Below are 13,474 nucleotides of genomic sequence, written 5' to 3'. Positions count from 1 at the left end.
ATCTCACTGGAGCCTATGTTGTGAGTGAATTAATAGCCTACTCTGCATCCACTCCACATACATTTTAAACCATAAAGAAATAAAATATTCTTTCGTAGTTTTGACCCTGTCCTCATTCTTTTTTTTTTTTTTTTGCACAGCCTTATTTTGGGCTTTAGGTTTAGGCTTATATAAGATACTTGATAGGATTTTCATGTTTATATGATCACAATGAACTGATAAATGGCAATAACAGGTAACTGTAATAATCTGTTCTTTGATGTTTACTATGCTTTATTATGTCACGAGTGAACGTACTGGAAAAACTTTCTTTCGCAATCGGGCCATTTTGGGTCAAGTGACTCGCACAGCCGGGCTCATATCAGTGAGTGACTCAGAATGATCCGAATCCCTCAAAAGAGCCGGGTTTTACACTACTAGTGACTATACTTCCACCTTTTGAAACTTTGCTCCGAACTCGCCATTGCAGCATATATTATATATACGAAACCATGATTTAAACTGTAAGGGTTAGCTGACAGATCGATCAACCGACAGTTCTGATAGATTAATCTTGTTAAGCAGAAATTGTTAAAGCAAATTCACTGATTATAATCTGATTATATAATCTGGACTCACTCACAGCTTTACTCATCTTGGTATCATTGGCCAGGTGTATCTCCAACTCCAGTCACTGATGCACAGACTGTAGTTGCAAGTATTTTCACCAGCCATGTAAGATGTCAGCATTTCTGATATACCTTTAACATCTAGGGAACTGTCATGTCCTCCATCTTTATATATCAGCTATGGTCTTAGGGAGACCATTTTTCTAATGTAAAGAACTGTCGAAGAAAAGTGTGCGGTACAGGGCAGGGCCAGATGTAGCATCTACCTCTTTACTTCAACATGTAATCTAGGTTCTTGCTCTATTGGTATCTGGAATATCTTCAAAGTCTCTCGACTTATTCTTAAAAAGATACAAACTCAAGTCTGATTCTTGGTGCCATGCGAGTTCAGACTGATTTCATGGTGTCACGCATCTGTTTTTATACTGTCATTAACATATGGTATAACTTATTAACTAGATATATATATTTAAATATATATATATATATTTAAATTCATCTTAAATATATATATATATTTAAATTCGAGTTAAAGGACATTTTTTTGCTTCTACTAAAATTTTATGTGAAAATTCTATATATTGTTATGCCCAGTCTAGGGGTGTGTAGGACACAACATGATTTAAGGCCCCCATCAACCCCAAGTCCCAAGTAGCCACCAAGACACTAATGAATCAAATGTAAAGAAAGAATTTATTTACAGAAAATGAAATTACTTAACAATGAGTGGATGGTATCTTCAGGGTGGACTAAGGCCAAAATAACGAACAAAACAACCCTACCTAGAAACAACTACATATTAGATTAGATTCAACTTTATTGTCATTGCATATAACACAGGTACATACACAATGAAATGCAGTTTTAGTAAAATTAACCCAATTGTAGGGAACAAGTTAGGACTATTGTATTAAGTAAGTATTTTCCAATAATAGTATATATAAAAATACAAGTCTAATAATCAGTGTGTGCAGTATAATGCACTACCACGTCAACAATGCCAATTTTAATAGCAAATCCGCTGTATTTGAATGCATTAGATAGATCATTGCTTTTAGTAAAATGCTCGTAGAGCGTCTGTGGAATGGGTTTTTGGTAGGACGAGCAGATTAGACAGATGAAATGTTTTCTGCAACACTGCCAGCACCCGTCTAATAATGTCTTGTTCAGACAGATATCCTTCATTCTAACTGTTGTCTCCGTTAATTTTGATATGACAGCAGCACACACACAGAGTGAATTATATACTGAAATGCATAGGTTTAATTAAGTGGATGGAGTGTACATTTTGTAATGTAACCTGTTTAAATATTATTATTTATATTCAGCAGAGACTTAACTACTTATACACATGTATTTGGGACCAAACCTTATCCAGAATATCAGCATTATCTCATGTCATCTCAAATGATTCTCCACAAACATCAACAGAACCTTCTTGATGACAGTGTTTATGGACGCAGATGAAAAGATGGCAGCATCGTCATCGCAGTGACGGCAGATTGTGAGACAGGACCTGATCAAGGGAGATAGAAGGAGGTCACCATGTACCGAAATCTGTCCAAATATGCCCTCATCTACCTCTTCCTAGCACTGTCTGTCCTCATTGTCCTGCTGAGCAACATCCACACTGTAGAGGTGAGGAGAGAAGTGGGGTTAAATGAATTTATCTTCCCCAGTGGGAAGTGGTTAGACTGTCTGTTATGTACAGTATCTCTGGACCAATGCTGCACATTATCAGTGGAGTTGTAGCCCAAATGTATTGTACACAAGTTAAAAGTTTATATTATAGAGAATCAACTGCTTTTTCTTTTCATTGTGCGCTGTGGTGGATAATAAGAAATCAGAACACCCTGGTCTTTCTGTGTGTTTAAGTTAACATCTGTAGATGGGCTGACAAAGCACCAAGCATTGGGAGTGCCAAATGAGTAAATGATACAAAGTGTAGATCTGTTTTATGCTTCTTATCCACTGGAGGTCACATTGTTCACTCCTTTCAGCCATCTGTCTGGCTCCCAGGCACGGGCCCTGAAAGCATGAACCATGTGTATTGATTGTGTGGAAAACTTACATTACAGTGCTTTACCAATATATCCCACATAAAAGTAGGAAAATTGTTCCAAAGTGCTCCAAAAATTGACAGTAAATCTGCAATTTTTGACAAGATTGCCTCACTCAAGAGGACAAAAACACAGGTGTCCCAAGGTAACCATCCATGAAGAGTTACTAAGATAAACACAGTTGCATGATGAAAAAATACACAAAAAGAATCAACAAATGTTAAATTAATATCAAAGCAACAGAAGCCAAATTATTTAGTATTTTAGCCATAGTTTTGGTCTAATTAAATTTCTCATAATGCAACCCCATATGCTCTCAGTCTGATAAAAATCCTGTTGAAACGTGCAGCTCCACCCCTGATCAGGATTGTTCACCTTAAAAAAGTTTTCATTCTGGTTGCATTACTCATTAGTCCATAGTGTGCCAACCATTCTTTCTTTCTTTCTCCTAAGAACTGGAACTCCAACATGATTTCAGCCCTCTATCAGCTGCAGAACAGGATCCAGTTGTCCTTCATCTCAGAGAACCTCCCTACTTTTCATCACAACCACACCTTCTGTGCCCATCTGGACCAGAAACCCTCGCTCGAAGATGAACTGGAAGAGCGCTACCTGTTGGAGTCTATCGCCTGGCCTTTGCCCCCATCTCACTCTACACCTACCGCCATCCGTAACACTAGTGACCCCATGCACAGCGTCTTCACCATCCTTCCCAGCAAGGGAGTTAGACAGTGGCACGTTGGGGACCAGCTGGAGGCCCTCGTCCAAATGCATGACTTCGATGGTCGTCCCAAGCGCTACGGCGGGGACTTTATCTTGGCCAGGGTGCACTCTCCGGAGCTCCAATCTGGTGTAGCAGGCACGGTGGTGGACCACAGGAATGGATCTTATTCCGCTCTGTTCCCGCTCCTCTGGGTGGGGTCAGCGCAGGTTGAGATAACGCTGGTGCACTCCAGCGAGGCCGTTGCTGTGCTGCGGCGGCTGAGGGAGGAACGTCCTGATCGGGTGTATTTCAAGAGCCTGTTCCGCTTGGGCCCCTTGTCAGAAACTACTGTGTGCAACATGTGCTTGCCCCCTGACCAGCAGCCCCTGTGCAACTACACAGACCTTTACACAGGTGAACCCTGGTACTGCTATAAGCCCAAGAATCTGAGCTGTGACACCAGAATCAACCACGCCATGGGAGGCTACACGACAAACCTCATCACCAAGGAGGAAGCACTGCTCTTCCAAAAGTTTGTAGAGTTAACTAATCCCATAGCTCATTCTTTGTTTATTTGTTTATTCTGAATATATAACAGCCAGCACATTAGTAATGAAATCATCAGTGTTATTCACGTCAATGGTTGGTGGTTTAAATGTTGTGGCAGAATTGTGTATAGATGGACACCGTCAACAGTTCCTCTAACCTTCTTAAAGTTATTCCCAAATATAGTGGAAGTGAGCATTGCGTTCTTGTGCTTGTAACGTATTTTGCAACCAGGGTCAGTGCAGTAATGAACATGTGGTAGAGGCGTAGTGATGATGTCCTGCCACCAGTTGTGACCCCTTCAGCCCAGGAGCCACATGATTTTTGGTGTTTTGGGCCCTTACTGGATAGTCAACAGTGGAGAGAGGCAGGAATTAATGAGGCAAGAGCTTGCACAAAGGCTGAAAGTTGGAATTAACCCTGTGCCACTGCAGCGAGGACTAAAGTCTCAGGTTATGGCTCACCATGTAAGTTATAAGGACACCGCTGGCTGCCACAATCTGGACTCACTCATAGCTTTACTCATCTTGGTATCATGGGCCAGGCGTATCTCCAACTCTAGTCACTGATGCACAGACTGTAGTTGCAAATAATTTCACCAGCCATGTAAGATGTCAGCATACTCTGTTGGTATTAAATATCTTCAAAGTCGAGAAGTTTATTCTTAAAAAGATGCAAACTCGAGTCTGATTCTTGGTGCCATGCGAGTTCAGACTGATTTCATGGTGTCACGCATCTGTTTTTATACTGTCATTAACATATGGTATATGTTATACCCAGTGATGGGCATAACGGCGTTAAAATAAACGGGCGGTAGCCGCATAAGTGATGATGATTGGCTAAGGTAGGGTAAGATGGTAAGCCAATCAGCGGCAGGGTGATTCAGGGTGTTCAGTTGGGCAGGTGTTGTTTACGCACAAACGCGCGCATAGCAGTAGCACACAAGCGATCAGATATAGTCTGCAGCAATAGCGAGATTGGAGCATTCAGAGGTAAAGTTGCCGTTTTCAAGGTGGAAGTATAGGCATGGGCGTGGTAGTGGGGGGGAAAAGGGGACCTGACTACCCAGGGCCCGAGTAGGTAGAGGGCCCATGAAAATCCTGATTTATTTTTATTTTTTTGGAATTAATTGGGCCCTCCAATTAATTGGTGTCATAATGTATTTCAAATATATTGATAACATCAACTGAGAGAATGAACCTTGTGTCACAGCCCTCTCAACATATTGGACTTTCTGGGGGCCCCCTCTTGCTGACGCAAAATGGTTTAGTCCGCCCATAGACAACGGCCGGCAACAAGTGGGTCAGTGAGCGCAGATTGAATGACCTGGAGGCTAACTGTCATCATGCCGCCCAAAAAACACAAATCGGGGTATCAGAAAAAGAAAGAGTGGAAAGAAAAATAAATAAGGCAGAATGCAGGGGAGCAACTGTTAACTGCTTTCTTTCCGAAAGGTGAACCGAGTTTACTTGTTGTGTAACTGCATCCAATTAACATTAACGTTGTCGTAGTCCAGAGTCAGTGGGCATTTACTGGGATGTAAATTACGGCCTTACATCTCGTGTAAGGCTTTAGCAAGGCTTTATGTCTTTTTCTACAAGCTGAAGAACAAATATAGCTGCAAGCAGCAATGAGGGGTCCAAGCAGGACGTTTCGGATAGAGCTGCAATAGTACTGATAGCATCGGCATGATGCAAGGAGTCCAACAGTACCATGTTTTTGAATATCAGGCATACGGGTCAAAAGTTATCAACAAAAACGCAATTTTGCTAATTAAATCGCCCCCTAGTGGCCGAATGACACCAAATTTGTCATGTCTCCTCGGGACGGGGTCTCGAAACGTACTTCCAGATTTAGTTTTAATATGTCACACCGTTCCCGAGATATGAGCTTGTATCCCCTTTGCCGCTTTTGCCGCCGATTTTGATTGGCTGTAGCGGCCAAACGGTTTTGAACCTGAAGACGCCTGATAGTAACTTTTGTGCACATTAGTGAGAAGACGGCCTGTGCTGATTTTGGTGAGAATTGGACAAAATTTGCGAGCGCTGCAAATTTTGTTTCGCTTTCAACAAAATCCAATATGGCGGAGAATCCAATGGGGCGAAATTAACATCATAGGTATCGTTGATCTCGGCATGATCCAAGGAGTCCAACAGTACCAGGTTTTTGAACATAAGGGATACGGGTCAAAAGTTATAAGCAAAAACGCAATTTTGCTAATTACATCGCCCCCTAGTGGCCGAATGACACCAATTTTTTTATTGGGCACTTCTAACGCCACCTTCGCCGCCAATTTTGATTGGCTGTAGCGGCCAAATGGTTTCGAAGCTGAAGACGCCTGATAGTAACTTTTGTGCGCATTGGTCAGAAGATGGTCTGTGCCAATTTTCGTGACAATGGGACAAAATTTGTGACCGCTGAAACTTTTTTCGTGTTTTCGACAAAATCGTAAAATGCGAAAAATCTATCATGACGCATTATGACGTCATATGGTGCGTTGAAATCGTCATGATCCAAGGATTCCAAAGATACCTTGTTTTCAAAAATCGGACATACGGTTCAAAAGTTCCATGCACAAATGTACTTCAAATTTTGACCAGTTGGTGGCGCTAGACCGTGCTTAGTGCTTACATGTAACTCAGTCAAAGTAATACTGAGACTGCCCTTAAGCTATGTGCCAAATTTCACAACTTTTTACCATACGGTTCAATGGGCTGCCATAGACTTCCATGGCGGAATAATAATAATAATAGGGAAGAAAACGTACAAACACAATGGGTGCCTTCGCAGCTTCGCTGCTTGGCCCCCAATTTTATTGAAAAATTAGATAGTTTATTTGATTTGATTCTCTGTGTACAGTTGTTCGCTCCTGTTCAAGAAAAAATATTTTTAAATCAAAATGTGTCATGGATCAAAACGTTCGTACACAAACCAGATGTAGCCTAATGTTTATAGATGTTTGAGCACAAGTAGGCCAAATGCATCAGTTCAGGTGGTGAATGAAAGAACCAGTCATCAGTATAATCTGATCTGATTTTATCTTAAAACCCTATTTATGCTTGTTTATTTATAAATAAATGCCCCCAATTTTTTTTCCTTGCACGCTTCATGCACTGGCATGGCTAGGGGCCCACTGACATTAAGAGTGTACAGGGCCCAGAATTTGGTGCTACGCCCCTGATTATAGGCAGTACTTTAACCTCATTGAGGTAAAAGGCAAGGACGTACACATGAAGTGTACATTACGCTCAGAAAAAAAATCTAATTCTTAGACATATTTAAACTTTTTTTTTTTTAAAGTAATGCAACAGTTACTTTCCCTGGTAACTAGTTACTTTTATAGTGGAGTAATTCAGTTACTAACTCAGTTACTTTTTGGGAGAAGTAACTAATAACTATAATTAATTACTTTTTAAAAGTAACGTGCCCAACACTGGTTATACCATGTTTGATATATTATCAAAAAATAAGGTACTTTTGCTCTGGAAACAACCGTGTCTTCTTGTGTCAGGTTTGCTCTCCCTACTGACAATAATTGTGTCCAAACACATAACTTTTTTTATCCATCATTTGTCACAATTATGTCCACTCCTAATCTCATGTACATTTTTAAATAAGGATTCCATATATGGTGTTGTTGGTATATTGCTCATATATATAAATTACATGTCAATTAGACGTTCCAGATGTCAGTTAAATGTCAATTAGATGCCAGGCGACTGTGTCCATTTCCCTATTATATGAATAAATGTTCAAATATCATAAGCAAGAGGTTAAACAATGGTCAAATTTTTTCCCGGGTCAGTACTTTCACTTCTGATTTCTCTCAACATAGTCCACAGGTAAAAAGTTCGCTGAAAGTTCGGTTTTAGTGAATTATTGAGTGGGGAAGTCTAAATACTTGAGACAGTAGATAAAGATATCCTTTACTGGAACAGTGAACAATATGTTGCTTTTTGTTTTTTGTCTTAGTGGTGTAAACATCAAAGTTCACATACACGCTTCAGGACCCGACACAATCAATGTGCTGCCACAGAAAGGTAGGATATACCTGCAGAGTGACATTTGTAGTTTGTGCATTCTTTGAGTTATTCCAGTCAACTCATTTGTCTCGTCTTGTATCAGATACAGAAGTAGTGGAAGAAAGCAGCACCATGAAACCAGAACCGAACAATTTAGCACCATCTGGATATTACTATAAAGACTCGTGGAGGCCGTTAGCTGGCGTTACGATGCGTCAGTTTAATCAGCCATCTTCCGTCACTCAGTGTTTGAAGAACAAAGTGATCCACATGTACGGAGACTCCACTGTCCGCCAGTGGTTTGAGTACCTCATTGCTTCTGTACCAGGTGAGTGTTTTTGTCTCATCCTACATGACTCTTTTCCGTTCCATCTTAACTTTAATTTATTGCATCTTATCCAGAATTAAAGGAGTTCAACTTGCACAGTCCTAAAAATGTCGGGCCATTTGTGGCAGTAGACATCACCCATAATATTCTCTTGAAGTACCGCTGTCATGGCCCTCCCATCCGCATCTTACCTGTCATGTCCAGTGAGTTAAGGTACATTTTAAATGAGCTGGACGGGCTCTCTGGGGTCCCCAACACCGTGGTGGTCCTCAGCATCTGGGCCCACTTCAGCACCTTTCCAGTGGAGGTATACATACGCCGGCTTCGCCACATTCGACGGGCACTGGTGAGGCTCATGGACCGAGCACCGGGGACCCTTGTAGTGATCCGATCAGCCAATGTCCAAGCCCTGGACCAGAGGGTGAGTCTCTACAACAGCGACTGGTACTCGCTGCAGCTTGACATGGTGCTCAAGGCCATGTTCAAGGGACTGAACGTTCTGGTGGTGGACGCCTGGCAGATGTGTTTGGCATACCACCTCCCTCATGACTTGCATCCTCCTCAAGTCATTGTCAAGAACATGATAGACATGCTTTTGTCTTACATTTGCCCAGAAAACAAGAACAGCCAAAATTAAAAATGCAGCAATGATAGTGGGTTTGTTGTTGAAGGAAACTGTGGACTTTATGTGAATTAGTCAAGACACTCTCCAGACTTTAATGCTCATCTGTTCTATATAACTTTGAAACCCACACATTGTTTTGTTCTGGCAATGCCAAAGATTTTAGTACCGCTCAGCTTTTATTGTTACCAAAGTCTTGTATGTGTGTGTGTGTGTGTGTGTGTGTAGGATTGAGATGTGTGGCTCCCTCTTGAGACTTTGCACATGTCTGAACCTGCACTCCTCTTGATTACTGACCCACATCTCATATAAGAGTGCTCTTAGTTTCTGCTGTTTGTATTAGATTAGGAGTTGATGTGTACAGTGCACTTGTAACTACAGGTATGCTATCCTATACATTTGTTGTGACATTCATATCAGTAGCTGACCTGTTTTTTTTGTTGTTGTTTTTTGTTTTTTTGTTATGAATTTTCAGGTTCAGCTCAACATTACCTGATAACCAAATGTTGTAGCATTGATTCATTGATTAATTCATCTTCTGTACCCGCTTATTCCTGTTAAATGGTCGCGGGGGTTTGCTGGAGCCTATCCCAGCTGTCATCGGGCGAGAGGCATGGTTCACCCTGGACAGGTTGCCAGTCTATCGCAGGGTCATGTTGTAGCATCCTAACCTTAAAATGTAAATAAACTTGCAATTATAATTTCCTAAATATTCTTATTTGGTCTAATATTATGCTCACAAAAAGCTATTTTCGTGATCGGGTCATTTCTCAGTTGTTGTGAACCACAATTAAAATGTATTAAGGGTTTAATAGACATTTTTCATGGCAGACACTTTGATTTGTAGACGGGTAAAGGCAGGTGAAGCAAATTGTTTCAACAGTGGTTTAATTCTATTAAGAATTTCCAAGACAATGCACAATACATGGATCCTGGATTTAGTGCAACTAAATACAGCTCTGACATTTTAATAACACTTACACTTCTGCTGTTCCTGCCCTCAAAAGACTAAATCTCTCAGGATCCCCCATAATAAGCAATAGTGGGAGATGAGCTTAGATTGTTTATTTTAAAAGAAGCACTCCTACAAAAGTATTAACATCAAAATGCACTTAAAGTAGCCTATCTAAAATGATTTACCATTTGTGCAGAATGGCCAATTAGTCATATGGATAATAATATATAGTATATGTATTTTAATTTTAATGTTGCCACTTGAGCAAGCTGAAGTATTTTTCTTTTCTTTCTTTTTTTATAAAAAAAGAAATAAAAAATGGATCATCAGAAAGTCCTCTGCCAAAATTGACAGCTAGACTTACCTGGATCTGTGCATAATTCTCCTCAACTCTTCACTGAAACCCCAGGAGTAGCAGCTCCAAATAAGGAGGCCATGAGCACCATCTTTCACCGTGAGTATTTTTGGACAAAATGTTAAATCTTGGTATAATCACACCTTTTAGTTTTATCATCACAAAAACAGCTGCTGTAACAGGGGCTTATTTTTCAGACTGTCCTCCTCTACAGAACGACCACAGTTGTCGTTTTCCTGCACCCAAATTACGACAGAGTGTTACGTTTGGGGGTGACTAGCTGCGCTAGTGCCCTCTAGCGGCATCGTAATAAGCAGGCTAAAAGCTGTTTTAATTCCCGCTCTATAGCTGTTAATACGTCACTTTATTAAGTTTTAATATTTTTTCATGCTAGAAAGTAACGGTGTAGATCCCCAATATGTGATCAGTTTATCCAAATAACGCCTGGTTGGAAGTTTGCTCCGATGTTTTCGGAGAAGTGAAGCGCCACCTGTGGAACCGGGGGCGGCGGGTCATCTCAGAGACGAACGGCCGGCCTCCTGATGTGATCCGCCGGTCAACCTCCGTCGTCATCCCGGGGTAGAAAACGAGCCGATTAGTGTAAAAATACTACCCACATCCTCAAAGTGAATGCTAGTAATGCCATATTACTCAATGCATTCGTTAAACCTGGTCCACACGTGCATTTTGAACTGTATTATTAAAAGAATCTTATAAGGTCGGGAGAAAGCATAGTGACGTAGTTGGACTCATTCGATTCCTGTCTATAGCTGTCTGCCGTGGATTGGCTGCGTTCGGTTTCTGCCGCTCAACCAAGCTACAGCAAAGCTTCATAATATTTTCAAATAAACTACTCAAATGCAGTGTTGTGTGTCATTTCTTAACTTAAAGCAACTATAATCACTGCCGTTACAAGTTCGGCTGTAGTAAATATTTCATGTGTTCAGCAGATAAACCAATCCAAACCCTGCCTACTGAAGCGGGAGAACCAAACTGCAATGCTGTTTGGCGTAAATCTATATTGCGCGGTTCTAAACACATCCTAAATAAACTCTCTTTACTTTTTCTTTACATATATCGACTTAAAGCAATGTCATCGCTAGTTCGGCAATACTAGATATTCGATGTAATCAGTATATATATCTTTTTACAACCATATTTTAACATATATGTTTGAAAACTGAAAAAACTACAAATATCACGTGACTTGGTATCAAGCTATATGTCGCAGCTCAAGGGATTTGTAGTTTCTACCACGATTAGTGATTTCCTTGAATAGGAGGTTATAAATAACTAGAAAATTCCTGCGGAAATTTTGACTGTGCCGATGATGCTGACGTCCAGTTTCAAGTGTGCGTGGTCTAAAGGCCTGGCTGCTAGGCTCAAAGTGACTGGATGGGTGTGAGTTTGATGTCATGCATGGTACAACAAACCAAATAGGATGAGGAGGATGCAGTAGGCCTGGCTGAGAGAGAGAGACACTGAGAAGGGTCGTCCTTTATGCCCTTCTACAAACCGAGTCCACAAGGGCAGGTACAGGCAGCAGACCCCTCCCAGCTGCACCTGAAAGCCAGCATCAAATAAGGAAGAGAGTGGGAGTGATCGTCACACCCCCATATATTAAATTACTCCAATTATATATATATACTGTCATTAATGTTGTTACAAGCCATAAATGTTTCCTACTTTATGTGGTGGAATAATATATTTTTCAGTTTTACACAGTTATATTTAAAAATATCTTCCCTTTGAATTGTAAAACTTCAACATTATGTTTTAACTTCAGTGCCGGTTTGATGACTGTGATAAGCTCCCGCTAGCAACGCGGCGAATTAGCCGCCGGCTAACCCCACTACCCAGATAGCCACTGGACGCTGTAACGGAACAGGGCCGCAACCGCAAAACGATAGAGCCGGGTCTGGCCCGCATCCGCCTCACGGACTCGTTCCTGAGTCCAAACGCACATCGGGCCGAAGCCGTTTCTGGTCTGTTTTTAGGGGTTGTTGCGGATATGTGCCAGCGCCGATCCAGCACCGCCTGATCATCCCGTTACAGATGCGTAACGGGTGCGTGAAACGATTCCGCCTACCGGAGCTGTGCCGGATGTATTACGATTCCGCTTAAATCACCACTGGATTGTCCTTTTGCCTTATTTTCGGCAGGTTTCAGTTGGAGCAATGCATATAGGCTATAGCTGAAATAAATCGTTTTCATGATTAAAACGCATAGCCTACTAAAACAACGTGAACAAAGTTAACAAACACAGAGTTAATGACAACGAATTCATAGATTTAATTATAAAAAACGAACAACAAAGTCATGAACAAAGTCAACAATTAACACAGAACACAGAGAACAACAAACACAGAATTAATGGATAAAAAAAAAACCGCACAGGCTATTAACACAACGTGAAAAACAAAACAAAACATGCACTTAAACAAAATCACTAGGTGGGTGCTGTGGCAGCTGTTGCTGTTGCTTCTGCTGCTGACGCCCTCCTCGATCCTGTCCGCCGACCAGATGTCCGAGACCAAAACCGGGGACATAATCCCAAAATTTTGGAAAAAACGGGGACATTTTTAGTTTGACTGTCAATCTGATTGAAATACATACAAGTTTTATCTTCAAAAAACAGGGGCATAGGTAGTTTTTTCTGTATTTTCCCGGAGGCAACCAAAAACGGGGACTGTCCCCTGAAACCGGGGACGTCTGGTCATCCTAAGCTAAGACCACCTTTTAAAATTCAGCACATTAGCGCAAATATATGTCATGATATTAAAAAGTTGATTCGGTTATCCTATAATTGGGTCTATTCTGTGCAACACTCATAGGCTATTTGTATATCGCAGTAGCGCTATAGATGCGGCTTTAACATCAAACGGCTAACACAAACTCGTGGTGCGCAAATAACAGCCTGTAACTGCTATCTACAAAGCAAACACCATTTCACTTTCACGTTTAAGTAATAGTAAATTAGAATAAACATACAAATAGATGTACATAATAAACACATAGAATAAACACATAAAAACTTACGTGTGCATAGCTGGTCAGATAATCTGCGTTGACAGCTTGGTTTGATGATATTTTTTTTATTATTTTTTGGCGCTTCTGGCTGAAGTCCGTAGTACGGATGTGGGCCGTATCTGCAAGGCGACAGTCAAGCGAGACCCAATGTTCACTTGGCACTTTGGGCGCTGTCGTAAAACGGACCTAAAACGGAGCTCAAACGGACCTGTGCTGTAACGGACCTTATAGCATCACAAAATGTA

General features: G+C 41.1%; 1 protein-coding gene across 1 annotated transcript; it reads left to right on the top strand.

The window, feature by feature from the left end:
* Positions 1 to 2,126: 2,126 nt before the first annotated feature.
* On the top strand, positions 2,127 to 9,398 carry LOC311487963 (NXPE family member 3-like). Its single transcript, XM_084544441.1, has 5 exons — positions 2,127 to 2,246; positions 3,122 to 3,903; positions 7,890 to 7,957; positions 8,043 to 8,267; positions 8,342 to 9,398. The coding sequence occupies exons 1-5, from the start codon at positions 2,154 to 2,156 to the stop codon at positions 8,902 to 8,904; spliced, it is 1,731 nt and encodes a 576-aa protein (XP_084400567.1). The 5' UTR covers positions 2,127 to 2,153; the 3' UTR covers positions 8,905 to 9,398.
* The last annotated feature ends 4,076 nt before the right edge of the window (positions 9,399 to 13,474 follow it).

Source organism: Chelon labrosus, assembly GCF_963514085.1.
Source record: "Chelon labrosus genome assembly, chromosome: 5".
Classification (NCBI taxonomy): Eukaryota; Metazoa; Chordata; class Actinopteri; order Mugiliformes; family Mugilidae; genus Chelon; species Chelon labrosus.
This window is presented reverse-complemented; position numbering and strand designations above follow the sequence as displayed.